This window comes from Mercenaria mercenaria, chromosome 5 (assembly GCF_021730395.1).
Source record: "Mercenaria mercenaria strain notata chromosome 5, MADL_Memer_1, whole genome shotgun sequence".
NCBI classification, from domain to species: domain Eukaryota; kingdom Metazoa; phylum Mollusca; class Bivalvia; order Venerida; family Veneridae; genus Mercenaria; species Mercenaria mercenaria.
Window position 1 is genome coordinate 81,331,138 of NC_069365.1, and position 11,643 is coordinate 81,342,780.

At 35.7% G+C, this 11,643-nt stretch overlaps 1 protein-coding gene across 1 annotated transcript; it reads right to left on the reverse strand.

Moving 5' to 3' along the window:
* Window positions 1-519: 519 nt before the first annotated feature.
* Window positions 520-1,610, reverse strand: LOC128557386 (uncharacterized). Its single transcript, XM_053544721.1, has 2 exons — window positions 1,148-1,610; window positions 520-971 (listed from the first exon to the last, which is right to left on the reverse strand). The coding sequence occupies exons 1-2, from the start codon at window positions 1,608-1,610 to the stop codon at window positions 520-522; spliced, it is 915 nt and encodes a 304-aa protein (XP_053400696.1).
* Window positions 1,611-11,643: the final 10,033 nt, after the last annotated feature.

The following is an 11,643-nucleotide window of genomic DNA, read 5'->3' on the forward strand; positions in this document are numbered from 1 at the left end:
GGTCAGAATGTTCATTTTGATGATATCTAGGTCACGTTTGAAAGTGGGTCACGTGCCTTCAAAAGGTAAGTCAGTAGGTCAAATAATGAAAAACCTTGTGACCTCTCTAGAGGCCATATTTTTCATGGGTCACGTGCGATCAAAAACTAGGCCAGTAGGTGTAAAAATTGAAAAACCTTGTGACCTGTCTAGAGGCCATATTTTTCATGAGATCTTCATGAAAATTAGTGAGAATGTTCAGCTTGATGATATCTAGGTAAAGTTCAAAACAGGGTCACGTATCTTCGAAAACTAGGTCAATGGGTCAAATAATAGAAAAACCTTGTGACCTCTCTAGAGACCGTATTTTTCAATGGATCTTCATGAAAATTGGTCAGAATTTTATCTTGATAATATCTAGGTCAAGTTCAAAACTGGGTCACATGAGCTCAAAAACTAGGTCACTATGTCAAATAATAGATAAAACGACGTCATACTCAAAACTGGGTCATGTGGGAAGAGGTGAGCGATTCAGGACTATCATGGTCCTCTTGTTTGGATAACCCCCTTTTTAAGTAGATCTTCTATAGCATGTTTCTCTTCGTTATCGAAAGCAAGAGGCACTCTTCTTGGCCTTTGTTTTATGGGCTTTGCATCACCTGTATCTATAGAATGCTCTATCAGGCTCGTCAGCCCAATGTCCCATTCGTCAGTTGAGAAGGTGCTGCTGTACTTTACAAAGAGTCCTGCTATGACCTGCTTTTCCTTTTCAGATCTACCTTGAACGGTCTTGGAGAAAAGATCATGAAGATGTCTTGGGACCTTTTCTTCAGTTGATGGCTCAAAAGGCAACTGCATATCTCCATCATGTTTATTTGACCTTGTTTCGACCCTTCTCACCTGTGCTTGGTTTTCAGTCTCGCTGGTATTCTCTTGCTCTGCTATGACATTTACTATCCATTCTATCTTCTCAGCTTTTCCTATTTCAGCATCTTGTTTCAGGGAGACTTATTCACAGAAATGATTTAACACCCTCACCTTGCACGTGGTCGCTTGATTTATGTTGACGAGTGTAGAAGCTATCGCCAATTTGTATCGCTCTGCCAGATGTTCTGAAGGTTCTACCAGGTATTCAGCTTCATGGTCAAAATCATCTTCTTCTTTCTACTGACATACACATCAATGATCATCTCTGATTGCCCTGGTATGTTCACATCATCAGCAACAACTACCCTCCTAGTTTTATCATTCTTGCCCACCTGGAAACATGGGATTTCCACACCGTCAAGCACTATTTTATTTTTGCTTAGCAAAATATCAGCCGCTCCATGCTCGCAACCCTTTAAAACATCATACCCCAGAAGCGCCTCATCTTCTATATCAGCAATGATCGCCTCACTAGTTATCTCTAAAGGTCCAAGCTTCAAAGTGAATTTTGCCTTGACACACTCCTGAATTGGTGTGCCTCCTGCTCTTATCAAACAAGATGATTTTTCTAGGGCTGGTTGTCTCCCTTGGTTTATACTTTTGAAAACCTTTAAAGATATAACTGTCTTTGAAGCACCGGTATCAGCAGTGATTACTATAGGCACGTCTTCTACAAAACCTTTGACGTACATCCCATCACTCATTCCCCTGAACTACTTTACCCTGGCCTTCTCTCTAACAGTCACATCTTCTTGCTCCTGTTCAACCTTGTCTGTTACATTAAACTGGCCGGAACATCCAGCTTCTAATTGGACCTCCCTTTGGCCGCAACAGTCGGTCCCCTTAAGTTTAAGGATGTAGGAGCGAATTTTTTCTAATGTAAAGAATTTTTTCATACTCTTTGAGCTTGAAGAACATTTGTTTCCAAGACAAACAAGAGAAGAAAAAACATAGGTCACCGAACTCGTTTTAATTTTATAGGGCATTTTCTTCACCCACTGCTTAAGCATTTCTGAAATTTTGTAAAATTAGAAAAATGGTGGTAATTCATAAAACATATAATATCCCACTTAATGTTATAAGGATTTCGGGTGTTACAGGTTAATATAAATACAAGGTGATGCCAGTTTTATATAAGCATAAATGTCACTAACAATTCTCTTTCATTTTCACATATTGACATATTTACCCCACCCACTTTATTGTCAATGGAAAAAACGTATTTAGATCTATAAGAAAAATTCTGACGTTAAGATTTTCAAAATATTTTGCAGCTTTAATGACCCACAAAAATGCTTCTTAAATGGAAAGAAAAAAATTTGGGGTCACCGTGCATCTAAGAGATTTATTAAGAAAAACTGCTAAAAATTGGTGAATTTTGATATCTTTAGTTCTTTTTGTTTTAATATATATTTTCTAGATAATATAATGTGCTATCTTGAAAACTTTTATTTCAATTATAGCTCATTATTATATGTATCAGTCAGGAAAATTTCAAAACCAAACCTCATCTACTTTAATAGATATTTGACATTACCTACCCCTACCCCATTGTAAATCTTACGTCAATTTTAGACAAATACCAGCCAAAAATTAGGGTGAAAATTTTTTTTTCGCAAAAAGTAGAATCTATTTGCTTAAATGGTACATTATTAGCCATATTTTAATTATCTATCATTAAGTTTTGGCAAAACATTTGTTAGAAAGCACTATTCGGAGAAACATTTTTCAAAATGGCGGATATCCTGAAAAAAACGCTCGTACATCCTTAAAGGATTCTGACGTTTGGCCTGCTGGTAACCGTCTTGCGACTCTGTCTTGTTATTCTGGTTTTCGGTTCGATCTGGGCAGTTTCGTGCAAAGTGACCAAGTTTATGGCAATTAAAACATTCACGCCCACCTCTTTGGCTATTTCTTTCTTGCTTGCCTTTATATCTGTTCTCTAGTTTTTCAACTCTGTCCAGGATCGCTTCCAGAATCTTCTGCTGCTTATCTGTGTTACTTGTGTCTTCCTTTGTTTCATTTGGCTTCTCTCTGTAGGAGCTTTTTCCCTTTTCGGTTCTCTGTTGGTAATGTGTGACACTTTGGATTTTATTAGAATGTGAGTTTATGTGTTCTTCTGGACTGGCTGTTTCGTCATGTTCGTTAAATTCACTTGCTCGTCTGAGATTTTCTTTTTTTTCTATGAGCTCTGATATTTCTAGTTTGAATAAAATTGACAACATGAAACACTGCTTCGTCAACTGTCTCTGGCTCTTTGTTATACTCTACTTCAAACCGGATGTCGTTATCTCTGAGGCCATCAAGAAACCTTCGTACCAAGTCCTCATCTCTAGTTTTTCTGTCGCGGTACCCATGCGCTTTGTCATAGAGAACTTTCAGCTCTGCAGCAAACTCTTCAGCTCTTTCTCCCACTTTCTGCGATCTTTTGCTAAAACGTGAAGTGAATAACTTTGGAGTCTCAATGACACGGTAGCGATTATCAAGTTCACTCTTAAGATTCTTGTAGCTATGCAGTACTGAGGGGTTTAGCTGCGAGAAGACAAACTGTGCGGCCTGACCTTCAATTCGTGGCAAGAGCTGGTCCAGCATCTCATTGTCTCTCCATCTCATTCTACGAGCTATCGCCTCAAACCGTGTTACCCATACTAATCACTCCTCTTTCCCAGTGAATGACGGTATTTTTACGTGATTCATATCACGTGACCTTTTGCTGTTTTCGTACGAGACGTTTGGGAAACCACCTCTACTATTCTGGTATATATTGTGTAGGGAAGGATCTGCCTGATTTGTGTTTCTATTGTATTCAGGTAAATCATATGGTTCATACCTAGTGAAAAGGGAATTTTGTGTCTGACTGTTATCATGGGGACCATAAGGGACATGAGTCAAGTTATGATGTGGTGCTAGTAAATTAGTGATCTCTGACCTATGAACTGGGTACGGTTGAGAAAGTGGTGTAGGCTGAGCAAAATCAATATTGCTGTAGCATTGCCTGGTATCATATCTATACTCCTCATTGGCTGGCCGGATAACTTGATGTATCTGAGAACCTAATGGTACCCTTTCGGTAGTCGACTCTGTATGGATTTCTTGGGAAACTACTTAAATTTCCACTATCATGGTCAGCACTGTTTAAACTTGAGGCTTGCTTTGTCAAAGGTTGTTTCAACTCTTGAAGCCGTTTGACTACATCCTTCAGAACACTCGTTACACCGCTTATCATGTCTGACACCTGACTGATGACATTTTCATTCTTCTCATTTAGACCTCTTTGTGACCTATCGCTTAATACAGAACCTGCATCTGAAAGCTCATCATCTGTCTCAAACTCACCAAGTCTGTCTAAATCGGCTGCAGGTTCATGACCGTGAAAACTAATGATACCCTCACTATCAACTGGATTTATATCATTCATGTTGTTTGGTGTATGAAAAGCTTCTCTAGGCGTTGGTTCGAACACTGGATCTGACAGAGTTAGATTATCAGATCCCACCGCTGCCACCATAAAAATGTTACGAGCTAGCTGGGGGTGTTTGCCATTACTTGATGGCTCCTTTGGTAGCGTAGTAGTTTGTAGCTGGATGTGGCCTTGAGCTGTTGATAAGTTTACGTGTGAAGGGTTTAGTCGGTCAACTAACTAAAGTTCTAACTTATCAGGCAAATAACTAATAACACCGCATAAACAGTTAATTGAGTTTATTCATGTATGTACTTGCAATATTCCTCAGAATGACATCAGAAAATGTTATATTGTTCACATACATATGAGACTCAAACGACCATAAGGTGTATTTAATTCAACAGTTAAAACTTATAAAATAGCAATGTAATTATGCATTATAATTAAGGCAGTTCCGGCTTTCCATATTTCTTCAAAGATGAGTGCATGTGCATTGGTAACATGACATATTCGAGAATTGTACTAAAATAGCCAAAAAGTTATGCTAAAAATATGTATAAATAATGTTCCCATAAATGATTAAGATTTGCTGGTATGTAAAATTACTCCAAATATCCAATAAAAATTGCTTACAATAATGTTACTCCACTGAAATATCTGAATTTTTATATACTGTTATAGATAAGAGAAAATCTCTTAAGACACTATAAGCAAAATTTGGCCTACCTGCTTATTATTCTGAACCTAAGTGACCCCGATGGTCAAAATTTGGACCCTTTTGTACTAAAGGCTCAACCACAACCCAGAAAGTGGTTGAAATGGTTAAAAACAGTTAAATCCACCACTTGGGTCGGTGGTTGCAGACAAAAATGGTTGGTGCCAACCATAGCCATCAACCATAAATGGTAAAATCACTTAGAACTTACTTAAAAATATTTAACTAGAAGAAGAACTGAGAAAATATGATTTTCTCAACAAAACAACTTAAATTATGAAGTTCCAGTACCTTAGAATGGTTTACAGAGGCTTTTTGCAGATGATACATATTTGTTACAAGTACTTTGATTGTCTTGACAACAAGTAAACAAACCCAAAATGCATCGGTACAGCTCAGCTTCCTGTTGACATTTAATACATGTGAAATTGATGCTTAAAAAGTTTAAAGGCTACAACATCATAAAAAGAAGGATTCATGCTAAATTGCTCAGCAAAATGATGCAGAATTAATAAGCCTACATGCATGAAAAAGGATTAAGTCCAGGAATAAGAAGAAACAATAAAAATTCAACACAGAAGGGATGCGGTGAAAACAGATGACTGCAGATAAAAGTGTGAACATTGGTTTCTAGAGTCTCTGCAAACAACCAGTATATAACCTGTATCAATGAGCTTTAGTGTTTTGTTATTTTGTCCAATTACTGTTCATTGTGCATATTATGGCTGGTGATAATCAACGATAGACTTAAACATAAACAGATGATGGTTTCAAGCAACAAGATTACAGTCTGTACTGTGAGTATAGGATATGTTAAATTGATAATTACACAATGTCTTATTGATGATCATATCAATACTGATTAATTCATTTCTCTCACTGACTGTAAAGTTTAAGCAAGCTGACTATGTTATTTACTGGAAATCCGTCAGCTTACAAATTCTTCTATAACAAAACGAAATCAAAATGATAAAAGGCTTTCCTATTCATATCAATTAAATCATTTTAGTGATTATGCATTGGCCATTTATGCCAGACAGTGTGTCTTTATATTCTATCATTTACAGCTTTGTATCTTCAAACCTTTCCCACTATTGAAAAATAATAGACATTCCGCCTTATTATGGACATTCAATGATGATTTATTCGTCTGATTAATGTATCTTATAACAACAGACACGGTATAAATCAATCACTTAATATGTTTCTCAACATAAGAAAGCTTAAATCTAGTCAAACCAAAATCCGTTGTTGGTAACTTGAACTATACTGTATCAGCGGTTAATGCTCTATCGTTACATAATTGAGCCGCGCCATGAGAAAACCAACATAGTGGGTTTGCGACCAGCATGGATCCAGACCAGCCTGCGCATCCGCGCAGTCTGGTCAGGATCCATGCTGGTCGCTTTCAAAGCCTATTGGAATTAGAAATACTGTTAGCGAACAGCATGGATCCTGACCAGACTGCGCGGATGCGCAGGCTGGTCTGGATCCATGCTGGTCGCAAACCCACTATGTTGGTTTTCTCATGGCGCGGCTCAATTGTTAAGTATGAAGTAACAAAACGTAACTACACTGGATGAGCAAAAGCAGCTGGTAACATTTTGTTTTGTAACTGAACTGTTCTATTTCAACGGAGATCGAATGGTTAATGCTTTATCATTACATAATTATTGGTCATATGGGAGGTTAGCTAAACTAAATATGTGCTCAAATACAGGGAAAGTATTTTGAACTATTTCTCGAAATTTTTATTGATTCAGAATAATTATGTGAATATGTATCAACATTATTCATTCAAGAATTTATAGTTCTTTTATACTGTGCTATTCAGACTATTCAAAACTTAACCAAGGGTGAACGACTGTCTGCGGTTTCTATGAAATTTCGCCGCTTAAATCATCGGTTAACAGACTATATAAATAAAAGCGATAGGTTAAAGAAATGACTAGACATAATGGTCAGCAACAGCTATACGTCAAGAAAATGCCAATCTACATGTATTAAGTGTTTCAAACACACAGAATTCACTGCCTAAATCCCGTCAGCAGATGGATTCATGTTAGTAGCTATTTGAATAAAATGAATTATACGTTCCTCTTATTAATAAGAAATGAATCTATTATCTTGTAAAATTCTAAATAATGCCCGTATGGTGTTAGAAATAAAATTATTTAAACAGTAACTTCGAAACTCATCCGCACAGAATCGATTCAACGAATATATACTTGTAGTAAATCACAAAAGTTACATTACTATAAATTAAATCTTTATTAGTTTAAAATTTAAAACTGTATGTAATAAATCAATACAATTTATGTAATCAAAGAAACCCAAACGTAATGAAGCCATTTCAAATTTTGACTCTAGTCATATGAAGTACTTAACTGTTAACGGTTATTAATGTCTCTTTTATCGACAAAATATGGATGTCCCATAGAAACGTCATGATAAAAACATCAGTTATCATGCCGATGTGTTAACATTCACAAAGCCATTGTATACATTCAGAGGCATCCGTTGCCAAGTGGCTGAGATCTCTGACTTAGACTCACTGAACCCTCACAGCTTTGGGCTCGCAACCTCGCTTGTTGTGTATAGGTCTCTACCCAGGAGTCCCGCGTTTCAAAGAGACGTCATCCACCAAAAGGTGCATGAAGGTGTGACGTTATCCCCAGTCACTCTCAAACAAAATGTACGCATGCAAATACCATTTAGTTATATCCGCCATTTTTTACATTTATTCATTTACAACACTTCCTTTACGTATCTTGAGATGATAATTAGATTTATGTATTGACTTGAATTTAGGTAGCCGGTTCCATTTCATTCATGAAACGAACTTAATTAGGAAATGTCTGTTTCCAGTTAGGTAAAATCTACATGATACATGTAGTGATGTGTTATTTTTTTAAAATGTCTTGTACTATCAAAACATATGATGTATATGTCTGAACATTTCCTCAAGCTCTTCTGCATTGAATATTTTGACGAAATGTCTATTTTTCTGCAGAGGGATATTTGAATCTGGAAGAAACATTGACTTATCTTATTGATATTTTTGCAAGGCAAGCATAGCGCCATGTCAACCAGTAGCTTAATTTAACGAACAAAAGCTACCGTTTTGAAGATTTTAAATATTAAAAGTGTTAGATTCCATTGTGTGTACCAACAAAACCTCACAAGACACGTCTTCCATAGTACTGAACTGAAATGTCAGTTGCAAAGCATTATCGTTATATGTAGGATTTTCATGTGAATGAGAAAAAGTAAAATTCTAGTCCGTATCTAGTTAATCTTATATTAACCGATAAGCAAGTTCTTCTTCTATCAATTCATGTAGTCATTTTCCTGGTAAAAAGCAGCAACTATGATGTATTAAGACATAGGGAAACACTTTTGTAAACGACATTTATGAGACAACTGTTTCTAAGACACATCTAGACCATACATGTCATATGAAGACCTTGTAGCTTTTACGGTAGAGGAAAATTCCATGATTATTCCGGACACAATAAAGACACATGTGAGCACCAGAGAAGAACCACCGACTTTCCACAATCTATCAGATCTGGATAGATTCCTCACAGGGTAGGTTTATGTATCCTAGTCGTACTGGAACACACACAGCGACAGGGACAAGTGAGTGAGAATGAATGGTCACAGTCACAACAAGAAACAATTGCGCTATAAACTTATAAATGAAATGATGTATATATACTTCGTCTTATGATAGATATACTGGTGTTTTATTCAATTACTAGACAAAATGTTATTCGTCTGGAACAGAATTTGAGTCCGAATTGGCAAAACACATTGCACAAACAAGTATACAAATTACTTGTATTAGATAAAGCAGGCTCTGATATTTTTCATGTTAGAGAACTGAGCCCTGAAAGTTAGTTTGTTTAGACGATTTCATTTGTACTGGCATTTAAAAGACTTATTAAATCAAGCGATGTGGTCTTGCCAGACAGTATTGATGGGGTTTCCCCGTTGTCTTTTTGAAGCGATATTACTTAGAAGCGCCGTAAAATGTCGCGTTTTGAGTATGAGAACAATGTTCCAAGTGTCTAAAAAAATACCGGATACTGTAGAAAGTTTGAACTGGTTTTTGACCTAACAACTGCTCATCTTGTTATTATCTATTTGACGTTATAATTTTCTTCAAGCTGTCGGAATATAGCATGCCTTCATAGCCGAATAAATATAATCTTTGGAATTGTCTGTCCACGGAGCTGATATTTATCTTATCTGATTTTGTTATTTAATGATGGTCTTGTAAATGGACCTTTTTGTGCACACTAAAGTGCTATTATATAACAAAGAAATGAAAATATTTGCAATTTTATTTGTCTCAAATTATCTTTATTCTTTTATGAAACGCCATAAGCATTAAATGTTACGTTTAATGGCCTTTCATACATCAGCTTTTAACGACACGAGAAACATTGTATTTACATTTTTGCATTCTTAATAGGAATGTTATTGATGCCTTTAGCTTTATTTGAGCCGCGCCATGAGAAAACCAATACAGTGGCTTTGCAACCAGCATTGATTCAGACCAGCCTGCGCATCCGCGCAGTCTGGTCAGGATCCATCCTGTTCACTAACGGTTTCTCTAATTGCAATAAGCTTTAAAAGCGAACAGCATGGATGCTGACCAGACTGCGCGGATGCGCAGGCTGGTCTGGATCCATGCTGGTCGCAAAGCCACTATGTTGGTTTATTCATGACACGGCTCATTTATTATACTGCTATTCAATGCCCATGTATGAGAATGTAAAAGGTCTGCTTTTTGTTCTAAATTACTAAACCTTTGTTCCGATGAGGCGCCATGTAAGAAATTGCTGTGACTTGGATTATCAAAAATCTTATTGCTATGTCTCAAGAGCAAGAGGATATTCCCATTCGTTAAAATGGTGAAATGTCCATCAAAAGAACTTAAACAAAAAGCAGTCTGAAAACCACTTGAGACCCTTAGCCCATTAGTTCTGAATTGTTACGATGTGTGCATGGCTAGATTTCTCACAAAAGTTTAATATTCTTTTTAAACTACCAATATAGGGCGTGATTTATTGATCTTTAATTTTTATATGAAAAATATGACAATTAAATACGTTGGAGAGTAATTCTTACTCGTATTTCTTTTGACTGATACTGACGTCATCGGAACCTAGTGCGTTGGTCGTTGAATAAGATCATGTTTAGAAGATATAACTTAGTTTGATTATCGAGAAAAATAATCTTTTTTTTTTTCAAGAAATATATCAAGGTTTATCAGAAAAAAACAACAACAAATTTTTGCAAAAAGAGGAAATCAAATTTTAACTCTTTTATATGTAATGTAATCACTAAAAGAGAACATTTCTCTTGGCAAAACTATAAATGGTCTCCACTGTTATCATAATCAAGGCGGTAAATGGGTATACGAAAATTACGAGACATTAACTTATGTAGTAAAACATTGAAACGTACCCGTATATACACATTTAGAACATATAAAACGTATTCTACATTATATAAGTATTTATATATCCTGGTTATAATGATTAATTATTATTATAATGTTTCTTAAAATTTTAATATTAGATCTATTATTCTAATTATTAGCAAGTCGTCAAATCGATATGAATTTGTCTTCTTTTTAATAGTACTAGTATAATGTAATGTAACAGATTAGAAATATTGTATTTTCTGCAAATTAGCTGAATTGTCAAACCTGTCACAAAACATATAGCCCAAGGGTTAAACAGGTATGCTTGGTCTTTTATATCATTTTACTTCCTCAATCAAAGTAATTATGTTTAAGGAAAAAGGCACGACGAATTGCATAATTTTTCATAGCGGCTAGACTGCTAGTTAAATACAAATGTATATATGTTGAAACATAATTATCTAGGAGAGATAGAGAGAGATAGGGAGAAATGCTAGATTGATAAGGTCACTTGATAATATCTACGTGAAAATGTTATGTTTAAGTTAATAAAAAGACTGTTGCTATGTTAAATAAAACTGATTAAAAGGTTGTGTTTTGTTGTATTAAATGGCCACGCTACGTTACAATAATACGTACGATATTAACGAACAGTATTTGTTTTGTCATGTACATATCCTCACATACATTGCTGAAGGGTTTCGTTTGAATGATGCTTCTTCAGTTTTATATTTTTGTCAATTGTTTTTGCCCACATTGAAAGAGTAAAACAAATAAAGCGGGTTCATGCCAGCCGCGCAATTCTAAAACGAATTTGTTCAGAAGAATAAGTTTGCTATACGGCCAGAACATTTTTCCTTTCCAGTTTGCCAAAGAACTCGTAATAGAAATGATCGGAATTAAACAAATTTACTTAACTGATGTTTCAATTACTGGATGATAAATTGTGTTAATTCATGCATACAAGACAAATTTAATTTGGAAATGTCTGAAATAGCATTCAAAGATACTAAAGGTCATTCGGCCTAGTATCTTCTACTTCTGACATAATTTCGTTGTACCTGAAAAGTTCTGTTCAATATAACATAAAGTTGCCATATGACCTATCATTGTGTCGATGCAACGTAAAACCCAACAAAACAAGCAAAGTTATCTTAAAAGACGTTCTATGATCAAAATTTG

Excerpts from the sequence above, each read along its gene's own strand:
- LOC128557386 (XM_053544721.1), bottom strand. The coding sequence starts at position 1,610 with ATGAGTGATGGGATGTACGTCAAAGGTTTTGTAGAAGACGTGCCTATA. Across the intron at positions 972-1,147 it reads GATCATTGATGTGTATGTCA|ATGCTGAAATAGGAAAAGCT; the intron begins GTAGAAAGAAGA and ends CCCTGAAACAAG.